This window comes from Schistocerca gregaria, chromosome 3 (genome assembly GCF_023897955.1).
Source record: "Schistocerca gregaria isolate iqSchGreg1 chromosome 3, iqSchGreg1.2, whole genome shotgun sequence".
NCBI classification, from domain to species: domain Eukaryota; kingdom Metazoa; phylum Arthropoda; class Insecta; order Orthoptera; family Acrididae; genus Schistocerca; species Schistocerca gregaria.
In genome coordinates, this window is record NC_064922.1 from 525,592,602 (window position 1) to 525,611,830 (window position 19,229).

Consider the following 19,229-nt stretch of genomic DNA (forward strand, 5'->3'; position numbering starts at 1 on the left):
ATCCATGCCAGAGGCAGGATTCGAACCTGCGACCGTAGCGGTTGCTCAGTTCCAAACTGTAACGCCTAGAACCGCACAGCCACTCCGGCCGGCTGTAATGTTATCAACATTGTTTAGTATCTTTTAGACTTAATGTGTACATTGCTGAATCCATTCAAGCTTTGCAGTTTGTTTTGGGGAAAGATTTGCTTGCTAAATTAACTGCCTATATTGGTGATATTTAACTATCTGGAAAAATTGGGAGGAATATTTTGGATTGTTCTGGAAAGTTAGTGAAAAATTAAGGGAAGGGAAGGAAAGATAAAACTGAGGTCTCTGCAAAAATTTCATATCCCAAAAACTTAAAAAGCAACTGAAATTATTCTTTGGACTTCATAGTTTCTAGAGAATATTTGTAAGCACTCAGACTTTATTATTTTATTATTTACATTTTATGGCCTTCATTGGACCACTCTAGCCAACTTTATACAAGGAATTTTTCAGTTTCCTCTCAGCCCAGTACTTCTTCATTCACTCGGATCTCATCCTTCTTTCTTCATCAGAAATCACCCTTCTTATTGTCTGTTTAGTGATTCTCATTTGCAGTCTGGTTTGCTTGTCAGTGAGTTTCCTGATTTTGTCAGTTTTGTTTCTTAGGTCTTCCAATGTAATCTGCAGCTCATCCATATCTTCCTTGATTTTGGTGATCCGCTTAAAGTGGCACTTACTACTCCACAATTTTTCTATTATTCTTCTGATGATCCTGTTCTCTGGTGTTTTGGTTAGACTTTAACTAACCTATATGTAAATAATACATTGGAGAAAAGTACTGTTTGAGTTTGTAGTGATAGCTGCAGAAGGCTGAAAGGAGATTCAGAAACAACTTTGTGAAAGCACGATTTCGTATGGACCAGATCTGTCATTACCTTTTTGCATTATGATGGATAGCAGTAACTCAGGAGTAGGAGCATATTTATTTAAGGAAAAAGAAGTTGATGGGAACAGCAAACACAGATTTATGGCTTTTACAGAAAAATGAAAAAAAAAAATATGTATATTGATACACAAAAACTTCTTAAACTTACTGAAAGCCCAGTGTACAGATTTCTGTTTACTGGGTCACAGACTCATAGTTCACTCAAATCGCAAAGCAAGGAGTGTAAGCTTTATCATAGCAGACTGACTAGGTGGACATTATTCATTCAACACTGTAACTATACTAGTAAATAGATAAACGGGAAGAAAAATTTAACTACTGAAGATGTTTTCTCTGTATTACCAGTGAGGGTGGGAGGGGTTTGAGTTAGTGGATAGCATTGATGATTGTGAAAAGGAATTCAAAATTATGCTACTGAAAGGCAATAAAGATGAGAAAGAAATTAAAAATATTTGCAATGATCCAAGAAGAAATCAAGGCCACGATCCTAATTGGAAATTTGCAAAAAGATATGTAGGAAAGAAGGGAGACGAAACAGTTGATCAGTACTACTAAGTGTATAAGGGAATAATTTTCAGAAGAATTGATACTTGTAGTAATAATTGGAAATTATGTTGGCCTCATAAGTTTATTTAATTAATTATGTACATGAAAGTTTTGGTCTTTGTGTTGCTCTGAAATGAATTCAAAAGATTTAGGAAATAAGGAAAAAACTTGTGACTTGTGATAGGAGCCAAAGAGTTAAAGCTACTAATTATTCATGCAGAGGATTAGCGAAAAACATTGTAAGAAATAAATAAATTATATGTACCATACCATTAACCATAAATAGTTTTTGTTACATTTCTAATAGTTGAGTTATTTTCAAAATTGAAAAACTTTACCAAATGAAAATTTGTGAAAGAGTTATTTCCCCAGTGTTGGAATACTTAAAGTAATCCTATCAGACAATGCAATTCAATTCATCTAAAAAGTCAGAAAAAATTTATGGAGAGAGAAGAAATGTATAACATACTAATTTCTGCGTATCGTCCTTCGAGTAATCCTAAAATACGCATCAGGTGCAGAGAACCATAAGGTCCTAAGGCACAAAAACGTTAATTTTGAGATTGTAGCATATTTCCATGCTCCTGATATATGTTGATTTTATGGTGAGTCATGTTTATCTGTGCTGCAGACAAACATGGTATAAATGAACATTCATCAAAAGTTGTCTCACTGATTTTTGTGATACTCACTTCAATATGTGCCTGATGACGGTGTGATTTAGGCCCTTATGTTTCTCAGTGCCTCATATGAAGAAAGTTGGCAGGTTATGTAGAACATATAGCAGCAAAAATAATTTGAACTGAATTGAACATGTTACCAACTTTGAAGACATCTTGAATAATTTACAGAATACTTCCACTGGATTTTCCCCACACGAAATTTTGTTAGGTACAAGATCAGCCTACCTTACAATAGTGCTTACTGTCTACATAGCATGCAAAAGTATTGCACCAAAAGACAGAGAAGACATTATTTGGAAAACATTGGAGAAGCAAATGGAGATCAGAAGACACTAACATGACCAGAAATTAAAAATTATATAATTTTAAGTGTGTGATATAGATTTTATTAAAACTCATGGAAGATCAAAATACATTAGCAGTGAACTGAAAAAATTCTTTGACACGTATACTGGACCATTAATTTTAAATCAAGCAAGGTCCTTGCATTTAAGAACTGTGACTAACTTAAAATCTTACAAACAGGTGTCTAATGTATCTAACTAATCTGTGCATGCATATCATCATAGCAACTTTGACTCGACTTTTATTTGGGTCCTTAGGGTTTCCATTACTATTATTTTTTTTATGTTCTCTCAGCAGGACACAATACGCTTTGTATGTCATGTGCATAGTTAACACAAGGACCCCTAGCTAAGTAGCTAAGTAGGTATATATCTCCTGACTATCCTTCTCTTACTTTCCTGCCAATTATGGCCACTGCATGATTTCTGTAACTTTGAACTGATTATGTTTTTTGCTGCACTGTTTATACAATTCACAGTTACATATTCTCATTGCCCAAGTACTTACGCAATTTGTTGTTTATTATACCCTCACACTCAGTGCTTATGCAATTTGCAGTTTATCACACCCTTCATCTCAGTGCTTATGAAATTTAAAATTAATTATATTATTCAAAATGTTGCATATACTATTTGCAAATTAATTACAGTCTTCCTCTCTGTGCATATACAATTTGGAGTTAATTACACTCTTTCCTTTAGGACTTTACACACTAGTGGGACCCATTCTCGAATACCACTTGAGGATGTGGGATCCCCACCAGGTAAGGTTAAAGGAAGCTGTCAAAGCAATCAATTCAGAGGCACACTTCCAGGTTTGTTACTGGGAGTTTTGATCAACACACGAGTATTTTGGAGAAGCTTAGTGAATTCAAATGGCAGTCCCCAAAGGGAAGACGATTTTTTCCCCCCCATGCAACATTATTGAGAAACATTTGAAAAACCAGCATTTATGATTGACTGCAGAACAATTTCAAAAACCACAAATACAAGATAAGAAAAATTAGGGCTCATACAGAAGCATATATACAGCCGATTTTCCAATGCTTCATTTGAGAGTGAAACAGAAAATGGAATGACTTGTGGTGGCACTAAGTACCTCCGCCACAAATGGTGTGGTGGCTTGTTGAGTATGTATGTAGATGACACGTGTTAAGGCATGAGATTGATAGTGAATCTCCCTCTATCTCTGCAAAACTTATCAGAATATGTTTACCTCCCATGCCCACAGGTGGCAGCCAGCACTGTGCTGACTTAAGCAGATCAACCACACTTGTGGTGTCAGTAGTGTGTTGGGACATTTAAACTGGTAATAGGCTGGAGGCGCTACACTGTCATATAATTCCATGTTGTGGGCGAGCAAGAGATGTGCGGGTGTGGGTAAATAAAGTAATAATCTATGAGAAGAGTTAGATAGGTATACAATGTACGGAAGTTCGGGTAGATCCAGGTAGCTTTCTTGGATAACCTAAGGGATAAGGTGACCACTCACAAGAAACATGAAATCTGGGTTCAAGTAGTCGTACGGCACAAACTGTGTACATCACTTTTTGCAGTACATCTATACCTATTACAGTTAAGTTTAACTCCACAGCTAAATTTCAACACGTTATCTGACGACAAATTTACACTAAAACTGATCTCTCCAACTGAGTAATAATTTAAAATATCTAATATGGCAGTCAACCGTTATCATTAAAACCAGTAAGATAAGGTAAATGTCATCACTTTTCTGGTCGGATCCACAGAGATAATTTAATTGTAAAGTTCTCACGAAATCATGTTTTGAAATGTACTACTGTAATTAAATTTAACTGTAATAAGTGCAGATGTACTACCTAAAACGATATATGCAAATTTGTGCTAGACCAGGTCTTGATGCCTGATTTCCTGCTTATTGCGAGCAGTTGCCTTACCTCTTAAGGTGTCTGGGCACACTCCCCGGACGAACTCAAACTTCCTTACTACTTACCTGCCTCCTACCTATCAGCAGATGTGTATGTAGATTCCTTGAATACTATATGGAAGTAAACATGAGGTAGTACATAAACTACACCAGAGGTGCTCCACCTTTTAGGCCTGACATCTACTACAAGCATTTTAGTCTTTAGATATCTACTGATTTAAAAATTCACAAAGGTTTAACACCACCAAAGCCAAAATTAATCATTTTAATAACACCAAATACATAAAAGGTAATTTTCTATCCAACAGAAGTTTCAGCCCTACTACCCAATTTTTCAAGATAAGAGGGCAGATGGGAGGGCAGGGGGTAGGGAATTACACCATCATAAATGTTGAAAAACATTTGTTCAGATGCTTGGCTTTGCATACTATCAGGAAGTTTATAATCTTGCAAATAATTTTTCAGAGGCAACCTTACATATTCTGAAAGATGAGATCAGTCAGTTTATTTCTGGACTTAGATTTCATTACATTCATTGTTGAAACACTGTCTCATGTGGATAAGTTGACAAAAAAATGATAAAACTTACAATGTCACTTTCTGCAGTGTTAGGGTATGTCTTCACACTCACTAATTACCAAAAGTTGTCTTCATTTTATTCTGACATTATGGAAAAGTCATTTTGAATCCTCTTCAAGTTCAGTCTTACTACAAGAGAAAAACAGTATTCATTCCATTTAAAAGATCTTCCTCCACAAACAGCCATTTAGAAAGGCTGAGCTAAGAAAGCCTGAACAGTTCTACTTTTTTGAACTCCAAATTCAGTTTTCAAATTCTGTCTCCAGTGTTGTCAGGTTGCCCGTATGTGTCTTTGCAGTCTCTTGATTCAATAATGTTTGTTGATCTAAAAGCTCTAACTAATTGAATTTGAGGAAAGTATTTCACATTTAATTTTGGTAACTGTGCTATCCGAAGGTCAAGTTTTGCATGAAACACTTTATCGAAGACATAAACGTTCTGACAGTTCCTTTTTTTTCCCTTGAAGTTGTTTAACTCACATAGTTTAACTGTCATATGAGTTACAAATGCTAGAACCAACAACCAGATTAAATCACAGAGAACTAGGTAATCTCCCTCTTTTTCATCTGACACACAAGATTTTATCACAGGCAGAAGTCCTCTAAATCTGCTTAAAACCATGGCTATACTCAGCCACTGAACTTTGGTGGGCAACTGTAAGTCTCCATACCAGCTCTCCAGTTCTAATAGCGCACTGAACTTTCTTCTCTATAGTGATTGTGAGCAAACTGAATTCACAATTTTTGTAACAATACTCATAACATGTATCATTTCCAAAATACATCCACAACGCACTTGCTGATGCATGATACAATGATACTCAAAGAAAGAAAGGAAATGTTTGTTGTTAGCACACAAGGTTACAAATTCTTGGTATTTGCCCACCATGCAAGGCACTCCATCAGTAGTAATAGCCACAAGTTACTGAAATGGGAGATCATATTCAGAAATGAAGGATTTGAATGCATCTTAAAAATCTTCTCCTCGTGTAGTATCTTTCAAGGAGGAGGCTATTGGTGTTTAACGTTCCGTCGACAACGAGGTCATTAGAGACGGAGCGCAAGCTCGGGTGAGGGAAGGATGGGGAAGGAAATCGGCAGTGCCCTTTCAAAGGAACCATCCTGGCATTTGCCTGAAGCAATTGAGGGAAATCACGGAAAACCTAAATCAGGATGGCCGGAGACGGGATTGAAACGTCGTCCTCCCGAATGCGAGTCCAGTGTGCTAATCACTGCGCGACCTCGCTCGGTAGTGTCTTTCAAGAACAAAACTGTAAGAAAGTCTTCTTTTACACTGAAACCCAAAAATACCAATCTTAAAAAAAAATCATAAATTGGGGTGAATAACTCCAGCTACTGAGCCATCTAGCTGCAATGAGAAACAAGCAGGACTAAAAATCTTTTATCAGTTGATCTCTTACATTTTCCGGCACTAATTTCACTTTTCTTGATACACTATGTCTTGCCAGTAGCATGTCTCTGATGACTGATACTAATCTCTGACTTGGCTTTAAATGGGGAAAACAAGGACTCACTAACAGCCAGAAGGCATTCCTTAACAACAATGCCATCATAAAATGGTTTTCCACATTTCATCAGTACTTCTGATTGTGTTATGTTTGATGAAAAGCTGTTTTGCATTGACCTTGCAAGAAATACTGTTGTGATTGTAATTTACTTTTAACATTAGAATGTTTCTTCCTTCTCAACTCACTACCAATAGCTGCTTCCAATCCAAAGTCTTTTGTGAACTGTTCTAAAATGGTGTTCAATACTTCCCTTTCCAGATGAGGCTCAAATAGCATTATATATTGTGTAGGTTCTTTAAATGGCCTACACATAGAAATAAATAACTAATGATTACTGTTCGCACCATCCCCGTGCGGCAGAGATCTTCTATGGAGGTAAGATTATATCTGAGTAAGTTAACAGGAAATTGAAAGCCATATTACAAAATTTTTTATGTACCTCAATTGTTGTGTCTCCCCACTTCACACCATAGTTGTTTGGAGATGTTTGTTGTCAATTGTGTAGCATACTATTCGGCAGTATTGACTGATGCTGTGCTGCCCTGTTGTGTGTATTGCACTATTTTGATAGCGAGTGTTTCAAAAATGAGTGATGAGTGCTTATCTGACATGTCAGTACAAACTGCAAATTAAGTATTAATAAGTATTTAACCAATCACTACCACCATCACGCACACTGTCGTTTCGTGGAAGCTCAGAAACAGAGGTTTGTGTTGCCTACTGGAGGCAGAGCTTGTTCATCCCGAACACCACACCTCATCCTGCGACAAACCCTGAGCTCTCTCCCTGCTCACCGCTACCCCTGCTCACAGCATGCAAAATTACAGTTGTGAGTAGAACCTCACCATGCAGCACGAAAGATTGTCGCTTGGCATGAGCATTAAAGGCAGCGAAATGTAGATGGAGACAAAAGAGGTGGAGACAGTGTTATCAGACTTACCAACTACAAATGCTGTTAGAAACTCTCATTGTCAATAAATAAAATTTCACAAAACAGCTCATTTAAACAGATTTGAGACACAGGCTTTTAAATATCAACTCATAAAGCCAAGGCTATTGACTGGTCAATGGTGATCAACAGGTTGAGCTCCCCTGCACTACACTGATATTGAGGTAGAACAAATTTTTAGAAAAAATTACAAAAGGTGTTGGAATTAATCAAAATCGCACTGAGCATTTTGAACAGTGACTAGATGACAGTGAGACAACCAAGTGTCTGTATAAAATAATAAATCCTCTTCAGCTGCCAGTAAGTTCTTAACTTATCACACAGCTGGTTTTGAAGCCTAAAGCTTCATCTACAGGTGCCACCAAATTATTATGAAAACTATCTTTCTCATTCCTGTACTCTGTTCATATGTGTCAGCTTTTGGAAAAAGCTATAATTCTGCTAGACAACTTTGTAATTTAGTTTCAAGTTGAATTTTTCGTATGCTAAATAAATAACAGGGGCTCCTTCAAAGCAGAAATTTCAGTTTATTGGGTCCTATGCAATATAAATTGGGAACTTACAGAGAAATGTGCACTCTGTAGTATGTTTGACACATGTCTGACAAGAAACAAAAAGATTAAAATGTGCTGCCATATCTCAAACTCTTGAATCATACAGATGTCTTTTAATATGATGATGGTTATAAAGATGATTACCAAGAACAACTAGAGCTACGAGAAACAATAAGGAAAGGTAATAATACTATACTTTTCAGCTTCTGTTCTCTTTCGTTTGGTGGGGCGTTTTTCAATTCCAAGATCATCTTCCAGCCAGTCTTCTCCAACATCACTAACTGATAGAAATCCAGTTTCGTTTGTTACATTATTCTCTCTGTCTACTGACTGCAAGACAAAAGAACACAACCATTCTTGACATGACCATTCATATGATGAGAAATTTCAGAGATATATAAATTTGAGACGCATCGCAGGATATATATATATATATATATATATATATATATATATATATATATATATATATATATATATACAAAGGCAAAAAATAAACAATTTACAGGAAGAAATATCTACAGAAACTGAAATGTACATAATTTATTGAAAATAAGTCATATTATTACTATTTTAACAAATGGTAGTTCAAGATGTATCTCATGGCTTTGGAAAGGCTGAACATTTCTAGATATTTCATGAATTTACTCCTCCGCCAGGGTAGCCGAGAGCACTAATGCACTGCTTCCTGGACTCGGGTGGCGTGCCAGCCCCAGATCGAATCCACTCATCAGATTAACGTCGGAGGGCCGGTGCGCCAGCCAGCCTGGAAGTGGTTTTTAGGCAGTTTTCCACATCCCCCTAGGTGAATACTGGGATGGTCTCCACATCCCGCCTCAGTTACCCGAGTCGCAGACATTTGCAACATGTTCACACTATTCCATGGCTTACACTAGACACAGACAGCTGGGGTACACTAATTCCTTCCTGGGGGGGGGGGGGGGGGGGGGGGTTACGAGGGTGGCGATAGGAAGGGCATCGGGCCACCCCTTAAACTTATAATGCCACATAAGATTAACCGTGGCCGAGCCCACATAACTATGGGACAAGGCTCAGGAAGAGGAAGATTTCGTGAATTTACTAATTCTGGCAATACAGATCACTTTTGTTAATGCTGCAGAATTCCACATTGTATGCCAGAGAATCTGAACAATTTTACCTCACCAAAGCCAAATGAGACATCAATTATTATTGCAGGATCTCCTGAGTGTTAAGATGAGAGTTTCTTTGGGTCTTTCTTTTGTTTAATTCATTAAGATAGCTTGTAATTCTTTCATTAAAAGAGTGTATACAAAAACTGGAACCTTTCCTTTCGTTTATATATATGCTTGTAAGTAAACTATGGGCTGTATATCCTTTCGTATTAACTCTGAAGAATATGTATACTCCACTGCAAAATTCTGTGTAGTCTGAGAAACTCCATAATATCTGAACATAACCTGAACTATTCTTCCAATTGCGTAACCTCTCACAGTTACTTAGTTAATGGTATGACAATGTAGGTACTACATAGGACAACAAGAAATTAAAAATTAGTGGATACACTTTTGATATCACTAACACTTAGATAATGTAGATACAATGCATCAAGCCATCACATATATTAAATGCAAGAACAACATAAGAACAGCAGCATACGATCAGACAGTTGATTGAAGTAATGCAGCATCCAATCACCTTGTTATTAATTTTTAACATATCTGGTAGCTGTATTTCTTTAAGTAATTACCTACATCCACTACCATGAAGCTGAACCACCATTATTATGGATTATTGATACTTTTACAGTCTTGAATGGTTTCTGCCCTAAACACACATTAAAACTAGTCAATGATTCTCCATAAAATATAACCTGTAAGTATTACGAACCACAAACATATCTCAGTTCTGATACTAGTGATTCTTCATGCTCACTGCTGTATGCTCTATTTGTGAATTAAAGAAGTGGTATGTCCAATTCTAAAAATGCACATCTTCATGCAGCATTGTTTTTGATCTGATGAGTGCACTAAGAAAACATAGATGCAACTTCTTGACAGAATAAGTTTGTGTGCCAATGGATTCTTTTGCCTTTCACTGAAATACTGCTTTTTGAAAAATTAATAAAGCATGCCTCAAATGTTTAATTAATAAAAATAAATTTTCTCTGAGTAAACAAATCCATTTTTAAGGAGAAAAGTCCATAACTTAATATAAAAATGTATTTTGTACTGTTCATATAAAGAATATTCCAGAGAAATGTTTATATATCGAAAATTTATAAACCTGCTTTCCTCTGCCATTAACGCCATATCTCAATTTATTATGTTGCATTTTAGAAATTTTTCAGGCTGCCGTGAAGGAGAGTTGACAATGTGTTGCTTGGTGGCCAAAACCAAACGCTACTAGTATTCAACTGGCATTTACTTTTTCAAACTTTTATTTCAGCATCCCTGAGATCACTTTTACAATGCCATCAGTCAACATTCTCACTGATCTGATGGGAATCTGATGCTAGATGGTGGAGTTCAAATCAATTAATAAGCAATTAAAATTTTTCTATGCACCATTTTGCCATTTCAGAGGCTTTGCCAGCAGCAGATGTGATTAAAAGTTTTATCATATTTGTGGCGGTTATTTTTAAGTCGATTAGAAGATGCACTCTCTGACCACTAGACAGAGATACCATCTGTAACAACTGAAAGATAGTGCGGCCAGAGATGATTATTAATGAGCAAGCCGGCATGTGCTAATTAATCACTAGCTGTCTGTCTCTGTTGTGATCTCCAAGAGACTAGACACATGTGTATGCTCATCAAGCATGAGTAACACTGTGAATGTATTATGTTAAGATTATGTGAGCAAATATATCCCATACAGTTATAAAAAAGTTATTTGAATGTTTAACAGTCCACCAAAATCAGCCATTACGATTTTGGATGATCTTAGGAACCTGCAAGAACACCAGTAATAAAGCTATGGCTGCTCGAATAGCCGGAACCCCTCCCTTGTGCGATAATGTATTCCAGAATAATATTACTAAATATGAGGGCTGTCCAGAAAGTAAGTTCCGATTGGTTGTGAAATGGAAACGACTATGAAAATCCGATAAAGCTTTGCACAGGTGTGTTGGGCAGTGTCTCTAGTATGACCCTAGATAGCATCATGTTGCTCATCTCATTTCTGATCTCACAGGGAGCACTAATGATACATAGAACAATAGTGTCTCCCGCCGAGTACCAGGGCCTTGTGAGAAATTTTGCCTCGAGCTATGTAGCCAACATTACATAACTATCGTGCGGTATCTTCTTCGAGACAATACATAGCCACATTCTGCAGGAGCAATAAAGGTGCTCCTACATCATTTTCAATTGCCAATGTTTGATTACCCACAATACAGCTCATAATGAGTCCCTCAGAGTTTCATCTCTGTTCACATGAACCGCTGGCTATGAATACAACATTTTGGCACAGACAGTGAGCTGTGGGCCAGGGTAGAGAATAGGCTGAAAGCACTGGCAGCTGCCTTCTATGATGAGGGTATTGGGAAGTTGGTACAATGCTACGAAAAATGTCTAAGTCAGAACGGCGACTATGTAGAGAAGTAGCTGGAAGGTGCAGCTAACTGTTACAAGTAAAACATATTTGATTTTCACTGCGGTTTCCGTCTCGCAATCAATCGGAACTTACTTTCTAGGCAGCCCTCGTATTTAACAAACAGCAAATATCTTTTGGAGAGTTAAATTAATTTTAATCAGAAATATTTACAGCAGATACCAGAAATCAACTTCCACAGACAATTCAAACTCAATGTTTCAAATTAACTTCCCTACTTCCAAAATTTTAATATAATATTTTAATATTAGTAATATTATACCAGGTGTCACAATGGATGACTCAACAAGTGAACGGGTTGCCTGAACAAGCATATGTCAAGGCTAAATTTTCTAAACAGAAATTATCTTAATGTGTCAAAAGATTACATTACAACATGTATTCTGTTGTGGAGTGAAATAATGATTCAAAAATATGAATGTGCACAGCTAAAGAAACGTGATGCATAACAGCAACAGAAAACTTGGAAAGTGAGAGAAACAGTAAAAAGGAATGACAGACAACATGAAAGAAATTGTTGTTGTTGTTGTTGTTGTTGTTGTTGTTGTTGTGGTCTTCAGTCCTGAGACTGGTTTGATGCAGCTCTCCATGCTACTCTATCCTGAGCAAGCTTCTTCATCTACCAGTACCTACTGCAACCTACATCATTCTGAATCTGCTCAGTGTATTCATCTCTTGGTCTCCCTCTATAATTTTTACCCTCCACACTACCCTCCAATACTAAATTGGTGATCCCTTGATGCCTCAGGACATGTCCTACCAACCGATCCCTTCTTCTAGTCAAGTTGTGCCACAAACTTCTCTTCTCCCCAATCTTATTCAATACCTCCTCATTAGTTATGTAATCTAACCACCTAATCTTCAAGATTCTTCTGTAGCACCACATTTTGAAAGCTTCTATCCTCTTCTCATCCAAACTATTTATCGTCCATGTTTCACTTCCATACATGGCTACACTCCATACAAGTACTTGCAGAAACGACTTCCTGACACTTAAACTTATACTTGATGTTAACAAATTTCTCTTCTTCAGAAATGCTTTCCTTGCCATTGCCAGTCTACATTTTATATCCTCTCTACTTTGACCATATCAATTATTTTGCTCCCCAAATAGCAAAACTCCTTTACTACTTTAAGTGTCTCATTTCCTAATCTAATTCCATCAGCATCACCCGACTTAATTCAACTATATTCCATTATCTTTGTTTTGCTTTTGTTGATGTTCATCTTATATCCTCCTTTCAAGACACTATCCATTCCATTCAATTACTCTTCCAAGTCCTTTGCTGTCTTTGACAGAATTACAATGTCATCGGCGAACTTCAAAGTTTTATTTCTTCTCTATGGATTTTAATACCTACACCGAATTTTTCTTTTGTTTCCTTCACTGCTTGCTCAATGTAGTGATTGAATAACATCAGGGAGACGCTACAACCCTGTCTCACACCCTTCCCAACCACTGCTTCCCTTTGATGTCCCTCGACTCTTATAACAGCCATCTGGTTTCTGTACAAATTGTAAATAGCTTTTTGCTCCCTGTATTTAACTCCTGCCACCTTCAGAATTTGAAAGAGAGTATTCCAGTCAACATTTTCAAAAGCTTTCTCTAAGTCTACAAATGCTAGAAAAGTAGGTTTGCCTTTCCTTAATCTAGCTTCTAATATAAGTCGTAGTGTCAGTATTGCCTCACGTGTTCCGATGTTTCTACGGAATTAAAACTGATCTTACCCGAGGTCGGCTTCTATGAGTTTTTCCATTCGTCTGTAAAGAATTCGGGTTAGTATTTCGCAGCTGTGACTGATTAAACTGATAGTTCGGTAATTTTCACATCTGTCAGCACCTGCTTTCTTTGGGATTGGAATTATTATGTTCTTCTTGAAGTCTGAGGGTATTTTGCCTGTCTCATACATCTTGCTCACCAGATGGTAGGGTTTTGTCAGGAATGGCTCTCCCAAGGCTGTCAGTAGTTCTAATGGAAGTTGTCTACTCCTGGAGCTTTGTTTCGACTCAGGTCTTTCAGTGCTCTGTCAAACTCTTCACGCAGTATAGTATCTTCTATTTCAACTTAATCTACATCTTCTTCCATTTCCATAATATTGTCCTCAAGTACATCACCCTTGTATAGACCCTCTATATACTCCTTCCACCATTCTGCTTTCCCTTCTTTGCTTAGAACTGGGTTTCCATCTGAGCTCTTGATATTCATACAAGTGGTTGTCTTTTTGCCAAAGGTCTCTTTAATTTTCCTGTAGGCAGTATCTATCTTACCCCTAGTGAGATAAGCCTCTACATCCTTACATTTGTCCTCTAGCCATCCCTGCTTAGCCATTTTGCACTTCCAGTCGATCTCATTTTTGAGACGTTTGTATTCCTATTTGCCTGCTTCATTTACTGCATTTTTATATTTTCTCCTTTCATCAATTAAATTCAATATTTCTTCTGTTACCCAAGGATTTCTACTAGCCCTCGTCTTTTTACCTACTTGATCCTCTGCTGCCTTCACTACTTCATCCCTCAGAGCTACCCATTCATCTTCTACTGTACTTCTTTCCCCCATTCTTCTCAATTGTTCCCTTGTGCTCTCCCTGAAACTCTGTACATCCTCTGGTTCTTTCAGTTTATCCAGGTCCCATCTCCTTGAATTCCCACCTTTTTGCAGATTCTTCAGTTTTAATCTACAGTTCATAACCAATAGATTGTGGTCAGAGACCACATCTGCCCCTGGAAATGTCTCACAATTTAAAACCTGGTTCCTAAATCTCTGTCTTACCATTATATAATCTATCTGAAACCTGTCAATATCTCCAGGCTTCTTCCATGTATACAATCTTCTTTTATGATTCTTGAACCAAGTGCTAGCTATGATTAAGTTGTGCTCTGTGCAAAATTCTACCAGGCGGCTTCCTCTTTTGTTTCTTACCAACAATCCATATTCACCTACTACGTTTCCTTCTCTCCCTTTTTCCTACTGACGAATTCCAGTCACCCATGACTATTAAATTTTCGTCTGCCTTCACTATCTAAATAATTTCTTTTATTTCATCATACACTTCTTCAATTTCTTCATCATCTGCAGAGCTAGTAGACATATAAACTTGTACTACTGTGGTAGGTGTGGGCTTCGTATCTATCCTGGCCACAATAATGCGTTCACTATGCTGTTTGTAGTAGCTTACCGACATTCTTAGTTTCCTATTCATTATTAAACCTACTCCTGCATTACGCCTATTTGATTTTGTGTTTATAACCCTGTAGTCACCTGACCGTAAGTCTTGTTCCTTCTGCCACCGAACTTCACTAATTTCCATTATATCTAACTTAAACCTATCCATTTCCCTTTTTAAATTTTATAACCTACCTGCCCGATTAAGGGATCTGACATTCCACACTCCAATCCGTAGAATGCCAGTTTTCTTTCTCCTGATAATGACATCCTTTTGAGTAGCCCCGCCCGGAGATCCGAATGGGGGACTATTTTACCTCCGGAATGTTTTATCCAAGAGGACGCCATCATCATTTAACCACACAGTGAAGCTGCATGCCCTTAAGAAAAATTATGGCCGTAGTTTCCCCTTGGTTTCATCCATTTGCAGTACCAGCACAGTAAGGCCGTTTTGGTTAGAGTTACAAGGCCAGATCAGTCAATCGTCCAGACTGTTGGCCCTGCAACTACTGAAAAGGCTGCTGCCCCTCTTCAGGAACCACACGTTTGTCTGGCCTCTCAACAGATACCCCTTCGTTGTGATTGCACCTACGGTACAGCTATCTGCATCACTGAGCCACGCAAGCCTCCCCACCAACAGTTTCCATGGTTCATTTGGGGGGGGGGGGGCAGAGGTGGGGGGGGGGGAGATGAAAGAAATTTTCATTATTTCATCATCAAAATAAAATAATGAAAGAAACTACCACAAATTAAATCCTGATTAATGGTAAGTATCAAGTATGCATTAGGAGTGTAAGACAGGAGCTACAAAAAGGCATAAATACATTCCCTAGGCAAAATTTTTTATCAGCTGAACATTCGCAACTGAGGAACATAGTTATAAAACAATAAATCCGCTTCAGTTGCCAGTAAATTCTTAACTTATTGCACAACTGGTTTCAAAGCCTATAGATTTGTCTTCAGGTACCACTAAATTATTATGAAAACAAGAATGTGTGGCATGTGGGCCAGTCAGTCAAGGGGGCTCACACCCATGTCAAACAAATGCTTGAGAGTGCAGAGCCAGCAACCATAGCACCTGCCTGGGCATCACAACATGGGAGTGAGTCACTTACATGTCGTGCTGTCCAGATAGGTGCTATGGTTGCTGGTCCTATGCTCACGTTTTTGTGACATGGGCATGACCCTCCATGACTGACTGGCCCATATGCCAAATATTTATGTTTTCATAACAATTTGGTGGCACCCAAAACTGAAGTTTTAGGATTTGAAACCAGTTGTGTATAAGTTAAGAATCACTGGCAACTGAAGTGGATTTATTATTTTGTAAATACAATAGATGTAACCTGCTGTTTCGCCCACATATCAGTAGTTTTGTTACAATTAATTCTGAGTAAGTAAGACAGTAATTTTACAAGATGACTTTGCATAAAGATATATGCAGTGCTGGTATGCAGGTTCATCATGAATGTCTTTCTATTATTTTGTGTGTGTCGAATCTGAGAACATGCATTATATTTTCTAATCATATTCGAAAATACCTCAATTCATTACATTTTTGCAGAAGTGGTGTTTTCAGGAGTTGCTCTTGCTCACCTAGTACTGAATGTAAGATTTTGCTACCAAAGAAACACGTACCAACCATTTATGCCTTCCATTTTAATGCATTATTGTGCCCACATTTTTGATCCGTCCCCTACTTTACGATTAATGGATCATTATAAAATGCACTCTCACCAAAATTCGCCCATGTTCCATATGTAAAGATGCAAATCTCTGTTTATCATACAGCCTTTAAATAAAGCCGTATTTGTGAGTATTCAAGCGTCTTGGAAGCTGTAAGAAATGCATGGTGCTTAGTGTCTAAAATGTGCTGAGCTTGTGACTATTTTAATATCTCTGTAGCTCTTTAAGGTCACCTGAAATCCTGCATCCCAATTCTGGTGAACAAGAGATTGCTCTGAGATAGCTGGATTCCAGTAACTTTTGCAGCTTGAGCTCTGTGCCAAATTAGACTTACGTTTGCGAGGCTTACTGTAATAGTTTCAAATACGGTTCTTGGGTTTACCATCCGACTTAATTGTTGTATCTTCACCAAAACTGTCCAGCAATTCCATGTTGCGTAGCAACTCAATACCATAAATCCCACGTACAAAGACATTGCATATGCACTGTCACAGAATAATCTACAGACACTACGAGTTGCCAATCATCGTGCCAGCTTTGTCTGCATGTCACTCATGTGTAATATATTTAAAAATGTTAATAATACCCAAAATGATACAACTTTGTAAAGTAGCTCTTCCTCACTGTTCAAGCTATCGCTATACCAAATTTCATCGAATTAATAATACTGGCATTGATAAGGAAATATGGATTAAAAACTTTCTAAGTTTGGAAGTGAAAGAGTGAAAAACTTTTCAAAGAGTAATTATTGTTCCATATTTTGCATCATATTCTTCAAATCAATCAATATCTTGTATTACACACTTTGGAAGGTAGTCCTTCCTCAGCTTCAATGTCCTCCACGCCAAATTTCATGGATATCGGTTCCACGATTTAGTTGTGAAAGTGTAACAGGCATTTACTTTCACATTTATAATTTTAGTGTGAAAGTATGGACTGGCATGGATTTAAAAAGAAAGAGAGCAGGGGGGGGGGGGGGGGGGGGATATATATCATAAGTGTTGTATTCATTACATTGAACCATATTATGTAGGACATATTAAATAATAAAAACCTTTTCGCAAGTAATAAATAATGAAAACCTTTTCACAAGTAATAACATAAATTTCAAAGAGCAAAAAAGCTTTTTCAAAGCGTAATTATTGTTCTACAGTTCAGATTATAGTCTTCAAATCGATAAGTGTGTTGTACTACATACTTTCTTAAGTAGCTTATATTCTTCCTTAGTGTTTGAGCTATCTCTATATAAAAATTTTATCAGAATCTGTTCAGCAGTTTAGACATGAAAACGTAACAGTGACGTAGATGAAAGGGGACAAATGATACACCCTCAATTTTAGTATGCACGAAATTCAAACTTCCATTTAAAATTTCCTCTTTAAAATCATCTTAACATAGCACTTTGTTAAAACTAAAAAATAAAATATAATAAGTTACCGAAGATGATGTGTGTTGGGCTGTCCGAGTACGAAGACTAGCAATGGCTCGTTGATATTCCTCTCTTGCTTGAGCCCCATCAGAATCACTATCAGAAACTGCAATACATGATGAGGAGACTTCTTTATCACCAAATGGAGCTGAGTAATTGCTATCAACTTCTGTCACATCAACTGATGAAGATACAATAGGTGAACCACTTCTATCACTGACAGGACTCAAACTACGTAGTCGTCTGCTTCGTTCAGGGCTGGAGTCCTCGAGATGCCGCCGCAAGCCAGATTCATGTCTCTTTGCCTTCTTGGGTCTATTTTCTTCTGCTTTCTTTCTGCGCTTAGCCTCTGGCATGTCTCTTTTTTGTATTTTTCTTGGTAATTCTCCAGTACTGACAGAACTCTGCCCTGCTATATTGAAGATACAAAAGATATAACAGAGTTTACTTTAATTTCTTCCTTACAATATAATGTACACTTTAAATAACTCAAATTAGATAGTCATAAGGCACCAAGTCTTCTTCAAAGTACAGAGACCTCATAAAGGCAAAGTTTTAAATTTTATGGGTTTTCTGCAACTCTACAGTGTGACAGTTGTGTGTAAAACATAATATACTGTACTATTTTAAGTTAACTTGTCTTTATGTAGAAATTACACAAGAAATAACATTTCTTTAAATTTGATTTTGTAATTTTTCTCTATTTCAGGCTGCAGTGTACAGCAATTGTATCATCAGCAGAACAACTAAGACCAACTGCAAACCCATTTGAATGTGTTTGCATTTCTACAGTTTGAGAATAATGGAATGTAGTCTAATTAAATCGGGTGATGCTGAGGGAATTAGATTAGGAAATGAGACACTTAAGGTAGTAAAGGAGTTTTGCTATTTGGGGAGCAAAATAACTGATGATGGTCGAAGTAGAGAGGATATAAAATGTAGACTGGCAATGGCAAGGAAAGCATTTCTGAAGAAGAGAAATTTGTTAACATCGAGTATAGATTTAAATGTCAGGAAGTCATTTCTGAAAGTATTTGTATGGAGTGTAGCCATGTATGGAAGTAAAACATGGACGATAAATGTGGTAATTCAGAAGAATGCTAAAGATTAGATGAGTAGATCACATAACTAATGAGGAAGTATTGAATACGAATGGGGAGAAGAGAAGTTTGTGGCACAACTTGACCAGAAGAAGGGATCTGTTGGTAGGACATGTTCTGAGGCATCAAGGGATCACAAATTTAGCATTGGAGGGCAGTGTGGAAGGTAAAAATCATAGAGGGAGACCAAGAGATGAGTACACTAAGCAGATTCAGAAGGATGTAGGTTGCAGTAGGTACTGGGAGATGAAG

At 37.3% G+C, this 19,229-nt stretch overlaps 1 protein-coding gene across 3 annotated transcripts in view; it reads right to left on the minus strand.

Moving 5' to 3' along the window:
- LOC126354008 (tonsoku-like protein) overlaps window positions 1-19,229 on the minus strand; it is a 277,353-nt gene that overhangs the window by 99,658 nt on the left and 158,466 nt on the right. For 2 of the 3 annotated variants that reach the window (XM_050003320.1, XM_050003322.1), the window contains 2 exons: window positions 17,886-18,289; window positions 8,202-8,335 (listed from right to left, as the gene is read on the minus strand). In XM_050003320.1, the coding sequence (XP_049859277.1) occupies window positions 8,202-8,335; window positions 17,886-18,289 (538 nt within the window). The remainder of the gene's footprint in view (window positions 1-8,201; window positions 8,336-17,885; window positions 18,290-19,229) is intronic. The other variant, XM_050003321.1, reaches the window with a different exon arrangement.